The sequence below is a fragment of the Rissa tridactyla genome, chromosome 15 (genome assembly GCF_028500815.1).
Source record: "Rissa tridactyla isolate bRisTri1 chromosome 15, bRisTri1.patW.cur.20221130, whole genome shotgun sequence".
Lineage (NCBI taxonomy): Eukaryota > Metazoa > Chordata > Aves > Charadriiformes > Laridae > Rissa > Rissa tridactyla.
In genome coordinates, this window is record NC_071480.1 from 7,442,579 (window position 1) to 7,450,301 (window position 7,723).

At 58.8% G+C, this 7,723-nt stretch overlaps 1 protein-coding gene and 1 long non-coding RNA gene across 2 annotated transcripts; one reads left to right on the top strand and one right to left on the bottom strand.

The window, feature by feature from the left end:
- Nucleotides 1–2,139: 2,139 nt before the first annotated feature.
- GALR2 (galanin receptor 2) lies at nt 2,140–5,012 on the bottom strand. The gene is made up of 2 exons (XM_054221441.1): nt 4,657–5,012; nt 2,140–2,927 (listed from the first exon to the last, which is right to left on the bottom strand). The coding sequence occupies exons 1-2, from the start codon at nt 4,995–4,997 to the stop codon at nt 2,147–2,149; spliced, it is 1,122 nt and encodes a 373-aa protein (XP_054077416.1). The 5' UTR covers nt 4,998–5,012; the 3' UTR covers nt 2,140–2,146.
- A 1,038-nt stretch (nt 5,013–6,050) lies between these two features.
- On the top strand, nt 6,051–7,701 carry LOC128917987 (uncharacterized). Its single transcript, XR_008469427.1, has 3 exons — nt 6,051–6,410; nt 7,159–7,246; nt 7,349–7,701. It is a non-coding gene; the product is annotated as an uncharacterized LOC128917987 (long non-coding RNA).
- Nucleotides 7,702–7,723: the final 22 nt, after the last annotated feature.

A 7,723-nucleotide genomic window follows, 5' to 3' on the forward strand; every position in this document is an offset into this window, starting at 1 on the left:
GCGCAGGGGGTGGTGGAACGTCTCCATCCCCAAGGCGAGGTGATAACCGTGTCCAGGAGAGGGGGGTTGAACCCCTCCGTGTGGGGGGGATCCATTGGCGCCAGATCCCATGGCTCTCTCCAAGAAGAGGTGGATGAGGACAGGAGGAAAATAAGGCTTTTAGCTGCGTTTGTGTGGCTCATTCACCGTTTTCCCTGGCTGGGAAGGGGTGAGCAGGGGAGATAAATGCAAGTATAAGTAATGGAGCTGTTTATACGCTCGCTCGCTGTGACTTATGCCGTGAGCAGGCCTAGACTAAATATAATGGTTATTGATATGAGGCAGTGGCTGATTTATGGCCCTCTGCGTGGGGACAGGAAGATCTGGTTATAATAACACTCAGCAGGGGAAAACAAATGTTAGACAGCCAAAAGCTCCCTGGGAAGAAAAGCCAAGGGCTGGGGAGGGGTGGAGGACGGCGCGGTGGGGAGCAGTGAGGCCCCGAGACCCGGCCAGGGTCCCAGATGGAAATAGCCTCCTGCATCACATCCCCGTCCTGCCATGGGGATGTCGCAAGGAGGGGGAGGGAGATCTGTGCAGACAGATTTATACCCTCTGTACTGGCAATTTTATAGAGGTCTGATCTTCACAGGTGCTTGGTGCCATCGGGGCACAGCGCTGGGCATCGCAGGGATGCTCAGCACAGCCTGTCCCAGCCCCTCTACGCTTTCATCACCTCCTCTGGCTGTGCTCTGTCACCACATCTTCAAAAATGTTAATTGATCCTATTCCAGGGATGCTTTTCTGGTACGGAAAATGATGGGTCTTTAAGTCAAGCCCTCGGCTGCTGGTGGTCGCAGGGCTCAGCTGCCCGTGGAGCCTTTGTGGTGGTAAAAGTGGGGGACACACGGGTCACGTCAGCCTCTGGTGTGCAGGTACGGCTGCATTAAGGGGAGTGCAGCGCCGTTCTTTGTGCTGCGGTGGTTCCCCCTCAATGGACATGCTTGGATGTAACCGGCATCCTCCACCCCTCCACTGCCCGCAGCTTCCCTCGGGCCAGCGGGTCCCACCCCCCTTCCAGCACCCACCTCTCCTCCGCTGCGGACCACGGGGCGTCTCAAGGGAGCAGGACACGGGATGTGGGATGGGGAATTTTATTGTGCCTTCTACGGCTGGCTGGGGTCCCCCGGCCCTCCGGCCTCACACTGCGGCCGCAGGAAAGCAGTGCCAGCGCTCCGCTTCGCTCTTCTCCGCCAGCGCCTCACCTGGGCAGAGGTGCTGAGCTGTGCCCAAGCTGTCTGAAAGCATTAACAACCTCCCCCAGCGCTGACCCGCTGATGTCCCCCTCCACTTCCCCTGGCAGCGTCACCTCTCCCGCAGGGCCATGGCAGTGCTCCCCTGGCAAACAGCCTCCCTCCCCGCTGGTCCTTGGTGACCTCCGGATGCTCTGCGGAGCCTCGCACGCACTGAAATGGCAGGGATGAGCCGTGGTCAGCAGCACGGAGCGGTGCCCCGTGTCCTGCCCAGTCCCGTACTGTGGGCTACAGGACTCAGCTTGGCTACAGATGCTGCTTCCAGCTGTGCTCTGCTCTGGAGAAACCTCCCACGAGCCCCAAGGAGACAGGAAAGCCCAGCCAGCACCGGCTGCTCCAGGAAGGTTTGTCTCTTGATATCTATGCTTCTCTCCTAGATTTTTCTACCTGAGCCAGGTTTGTGCCCCTGTGGCTCTGGCCAACACTGCCGTGGGATGCAGCTGAAATGGGACACAAATGAACCAAGTCTTCCCAAACATCCCTAAAAGCACACCCTGCTGACTCCAGCCAGCCGCTGTGTTGGTTGGAGGGACCAGAGCGTTCAGTAGCTCCAGGCGTAGATGCAACAGGGTGTAAGTCCGTCTGTGACAGAGGCACAGGTGATTACACATGAGAGTTGATTTGCAAGTTTGATCCCTCAGCAAGTGCTCAGTGGAAGCAAAATCCTGCCCTTGGGATCCTTGGTCGGTCGCTTGGCTGAGTCCAGCAGCAGCAGCACTTCAACAGTTATGATAGCTGGGTGCATTGGAATGAAAAAGGATACAATTTAACGCATTTTAACCCAAAACATAGCCCATCCCCAGGCCTGCGATGCTGCAGAAGACTGCAAAGGGGTGGGGTGGGAAGGAGCTCTGCTAGGTGACGTTGAAGGTGATGAAGGAGCCATCTGCTTTCTGCTGATGTCCCACCAGCTCTGCCTCCCCCCAGGGCTGGGCTGGGACCTTGCAGTGGCCAGAGGAGTGGCCAGGCAGGGCTTCGCTGATGTGGGTCACCTCGCTGAGCTCCGCATCCAGCGTACTGACGGTGTTCATCACTTGGGCCACGTGCACCTTGTTGGCTGCCTTCTTGTACAAGAGGCAGTTAAAGATCTTCTTGAAGCCCTTGCGGAAGTGTTTGGAGACCAGGGCGTAGACGATGGGGTTCACGCAGGAGTTGGCATAGGAGAGGAGATGCGAGAGGATGCGGAGCACGTATGTGACATGATTGAGGGGGAAGTACCCGAACCAGACGCAGAGGATGACCAGGTGATGGGGCAGCCAACAAAGGCAGAACAGGATGGCTACAATGATGATCATCCTGGTGACTTTCCGCTTGGCCTTCTTGGACTCTGACATGTCTTGGAGAGGGTCCACGGACCTCCACAGGTAGCGAATAGTGCGCACATAAGTGAGGCTCAGGATCAGCACTGGGATGATGTAGCTGAAGATGAAGGTGCAGATGTCCATGACCTTGCGCTGGGAGATCTCCCAGATGGGGTGGCAGACGGTCAGGTTGGCCAACTGGAACTCTTGGTAGTAGCTGAGGTAAGGGCTCGAGAAGATGAAGGAAAGCCCCCAGATGAAGCAGATGGCTGTGAGGGCGTTCCTGGGCGTCCTCAGCTCTCTCGAGTGCAGGGGGTATCGTATGGCCAAATACCTGCATGGGAAAGAGTTGGGGGTGTTCAGCCTGGAGAAAAGAAGGCTCCAGGGAGACCTTAGAGCCCCTTCCAGTCCCTAAAGGGGCTACAGAAAAGATGGAGAGGGATTTTTTTACAAAGACGTGTAGCAATAGGATGAGGGGTAATGGCTTCAAACCAGAACAGGGGAGATTTACATTGGATACCAGGAAGAAATTCTCTCCTGTAAGGGTGGTGAGCCCCTGGCCCAGGTTGCCCAGAGAAGCTGTGGCTGCCCCATCCCTGGAGGGGTTCAAGGCCAGGCTGGACGGGGCTTGGAGCAACCTGGGCTGGTGGGAGGTGTCCCTGCCCAGGGCAGGGGGTGCCACTGGGTGATCGTTAAGGTCCCTTCCACCCCCAACCATTCCATGACAGGGAGAGGGACACGACTGCAGTCCTGGGGAGGGTGCAGGGAGCTGCTCGGGGAGCAGATTGGAGAAAGAGTGACATTGGTGATGGATTTGAGACTTCCAGAGCCAATTAGTCTCACAACTGATTCCCTGCTGCTTCTGAGGATCCTCTTCCCCCAACCCTGTCCCGTCACCCCCTCTGCTCCCAGCAGTGCCTGTGGGGAAGACAGGGATGGTCCTGTTCTGTCCCTCTCCCTAATCCTACAGATCCTCACTTGATCATCAATGTCTGGCACAAGCGACAGTGAGTATATGAAGGCAGGGGCAAGTCCCCAGGATCCCTAAACACCGTGTTTCTCACACTGGCACATGTGAAAGTATGTCACCCGTTTTCAGTTCTGCCATTAAGCTAATTCCTTAATTACACCCAGCTCTGGGGACCCATGCAAGCCCCTGCTTGCTAGACCCCTCTGTTCCCCCCAGCTCTGTGGGATGCAGGAGGAGAGGCAGCCCCTGGCTCTGGTTTAGCTCCTGGGGGGCTGGAGGCAGGGGGGCTGTCCTGGGGGCAGTGCGGTGCCATGCCGGAATGGCAGGATCCATCCAGCTCTGCTCTGGGGCTGCCGCGGCTCTTCCCAGGGGACTTTCACAAGGAATTTTCACACCCCAGCGCCCCAGGGTTTCCAGCACTGAGCAGGGCGGCACCAGGAGCTCCCTGGAGCCTCTCGCTTGCTGCGGGTTAATAACTCACCAGGGGCTGAGCGAGCAGGGGCTAAAGCACAGGCAGGAGCAACAGGCTGCCTGTTACAGAGCTTCCCCCCTCAAACCCACCCTGGGCCAGTCACTGGGACAAGGGGCAGCACTGGGAGAGAAGAAAGGGGCTTTTTGCTGATAAAAGGGGAGGGTGGGAAAAGCAGTGTCCCAGCTCAAACACCCTCGTGTCGTCTCTTCCTCAAGGTTTGCTTGCTTTGCCGTGGGCTGTTGGGAGGGCAGGGATTCTTTCCACGCATCCCAAGAAGAGCCAGGGCTGCGCAGGGACCCAGCTTTGCTTCTCTCTGGTTTTCTATCCCCCCTTCAGCTGCCAGAGCATGAGCATAAACCCCAGTCCTACAGCTTTAGGGTCTGAAAGCCTCCTCTAGCTGGATAGTGGGGCTGGGGTCCCAATCCAACTCTCTCTGCTGGACACCGTCCTCGGTGGTCACATTTCCTTGCACACATGAACTGGGAAATGCTCCTGGATTCCCCCGCGAGTCCTGGGAGGTCACAGCAATCAGGGCTTGGCTCCAGGGGATTCTGTCCCCTCTCCTGCCCCAGCGATCATCCACAGAAGGGTCCAGGGAGCCACCCCCATTCCCTTTCCTACCTGTCGAGGGAGACGGTGGCCAGGGTGAAGCTGCTGGCGTACATGGTGAGGTAGATGAAGAAGTGGACGGCCTTGCACATGAAGGGCCCGAACACCCAGCCCTCCAGGGTGTAGATGGTGGCTTGGAAGGGGACGCAGAAGAGGATGAAGCAGAGGTCGGCCACCCCCAGGTTGAGGATGAAGAGGTTGGTGGTGTTCTTCACCTGCCCGTTGCGCAGCAGCACGGCCAGGACCAGGCAGTTGCCCACCGTGCCCACGAGGAAGATGAGGAGATACACCAGTGGGATGATGACTGACTCGGGCTGCCAGCCCGTCTCGGAGCCTGTCGCCGAGCCGTTCATGGCCGGGAGCGCACGGAGGGTGCAGCGGGGCTGGACAGGGGGAAGCGTGCGTGGAGAATGCACCGGGGAGGCACGCGCAGAGGGTGCGTGGGAAAAGTGGGGGGGTCACGGGGAGTGTAGCGAGGGGTATAGCAGGGATTGCGTGGGAAAAGGGGTGCAGGGAGAGCTCAGCAGGGATGCACGGGAACGGGGGTGCACGGAGAGCACAGGGGGGAGCGCAGGAGGGATGCAATGGAAAACGGGGGTGCACGGGAAAAGGGGTGCACGGAGATTGTGCAGGGGGACCCTCCGGGGCGCAGGGAGAACCGGCCGGGGTTACACCGGGCACGCAGGGAGGGATGCAGGGGAGCCCTGGGGGTGCGGGGTGGCGGGGGGGGGGGATGCTCGGGAGCCGGGCGCCCTTCACCTCCTGCGGGTCGGCTGGGAGCCCGCTCGGTGCGACTCCGGCGGCGCGGCTCGGCGCTCTCCCTCCTGCCGGCGGAGCCGGGGGGGGGGGCTCCGGCGCGGCGGCTCCCGCCCGGCCCCGCACATCGCGCCCCCAGCCCGCTCCGCCACCGCCCCGGGGAGGGAGAGAGAACCCGGCCCGCCCCCGCTCCCCGCCGGGATAACTGAGGGATGATGGCTGCAGGACTTCCCCACCCCTCCCGGGCATAGGGGGCTCGGGCTGGGGCCGGTTTGCTCCGCGGGGGAGCAAAACGTCCCTCTGTGCCGCGACCCCCCCGGAAGAGGCTGGAGTGCCCGGGCTGGGCACCCCAAAGGGAGCTGGACACCTAAAAGGGGGTGTCCGAGTGGTTTTCCTTATTGCTCCCCCAACCCGCGCAGCGGTCACGGGGAGAGGGCTCGTCTAACCCCAAGGGCTGCAGGGTGTATTTTTTCACGAACGGGGTCCTCTCGGACTGGAAATGTGTCCAAATTGTCCAGCACGCAGCTAAATCCTTGCACCAAAGCACCCTAGAGGTGAGGTCAGTTTGCAGGAGAATCTTTATTTCTCCCCTGGGGTGGGGGATCACGGTAATTTGCTGCAGTGAGAACAAATCTTTTTCACATCTCTCTTTTTTTCCTGCCTGAAAAATTGCTCGTTTTGTTCCTTCAGAGCCTTCACAGACCGAAGTCTCGGGACTGGATGGTGCAATCAGCTCTCCAAGGGCACTTTATCTGGCCCCAAGGCTGCCTCACTTTGTTCCTGTAGAGAGAGAAATATTTAATGCATCAATTACTCCTATAACTAACCCACTCCGCAGCTTCTCAGTTGTCTTAATGGACGTTCAGATCTAAGCCTGCCGGCAGTGCTGGGAGGTCAGGGGACAGTCGCAGCCTTGTGACACTGCCACCACAGGACACGGAACCCTTTTCACCCTCAGCAGCCCCCAACCAGCCCCACCAAACGGGCTCCTGATCACCTACGCAGAGGAGGTACGTGGGGAAATGAATACACCGCTTTGGTGTGAGGATGCTCTGTTCCTGAGGATGTCTCCCAGGGAAAAGCAGGCAATCAGGAGCAGCACAGAGGAAAGCTGCCCATCCCGCAGGGCACAAAGAGGTGCTGAGACACAGCAGCACAGCTCTGCCTTCCTCTCCTGATCCCAGACTGGCCACGTGCCCTCGAGGAGTCACCCCTGCCCTCGGCGAGGGCTGCATCGGATCCCCAGCTGCAGTGTGGATGTTGTAAGGCTGATGGGGGGAAGCCCAGCTGCAGGGTGTTTTTACTCTTCGGGAGCTGCCCCAGCTCCCTGTGCCCTCAGACACCCACAGCAGGGCACTGGCAGTTGGTTTTATGGACACTGGTCGTGCCTTTGGTCTCCCTTGAGCTGCGGCCAGCTCACAGAGAGGCCAGGTCTACCCTCACGCTGCAGTGAGGCTATTAAAAAACACGAAGGAAAACCCCCAGTTTCTTCCTAAACGCTGGGGTAACTCGCAACCTGCAGTATTGCATGCAAAGATCAATAGCAGGATCCCCCATCTAGAAACCGCAAAATAAAATGGCCTGAGACATAAACGGGTTATTTGGGCAGGATCTGGCCTCCAAGGGTGGCCAAATGCAAAAGGCATGGTGTAAGGCTACCAACCCTCACAGGCTTCAGGGGCTGGTGGCACAGGGATGGTCCATGCGTGGTGTGAGTCCCTGGAGCGGGGTAACCCTCAGTGGATTTATTGTCCGCAGCTCTCCCCACCACACCAAAGGCAGCTCAGACCCACCACCTCGCTGCAAGGCTCCCACCAGAGGCTCTGCCGGATGCCATGTTTGTGTTGTCCTCCTCTCCCTCTGCCCTGGGGAGGAGGAGAGCCAGCCCTGTAGCAGGAATCCATGCACCCAGCCAGCAGCTGACAGTTTTATCCTCCCACTTACAGAGTCCAGAGGAGCAGCAAAGCTTTGTGCCAGCGTACGAGGAAGGTGGCATGGCAGAAACATGCCCCTGCTGAACCTGGCGGCCGTTCCGCTCCTGGAGCGGGTCCCTTGGTGTGCGACATGCACATGTTTGTGTTGGGGCATCTGAACGCGGGTGCTGCAGTGCCAGCCTTATCCAAACCTGTCTGAACCACCAGGGCCACGAGAGAGGAGCAGTCGCTGGTGTAAAACATGCTTCGATTGCCATGTCTCTGCTTGGATTGAGCATCGTCCTGAAACGCAGTTTGGTTTCGATAGGGAATGGATCCCTGGGAGGTGCGGTGGAAACCAAAAGCACACAGAAACAGCTTAAAACATTTGCGTTGGAAAGCTGCAGCTT

What these genes read in the sequence shown, in the direction of transcription:
- GALR2 (XM_054221441.1), bottom strand. Translation starts at nt 4,997, where the DNA reads ATGAACGGCTCGGCGACAGGCTCCGAGACGGGCTGGCAGCCCGAGTCA. An exon ending in GCCACCGTCTCCCTCGACAG is followed by an intron (nt 2,928 to 4,656) that starts GTAGGAAAGGGA and finishes TTTCCCATGCAG; the next exon opens with GTATTTGGCCATACGATACC.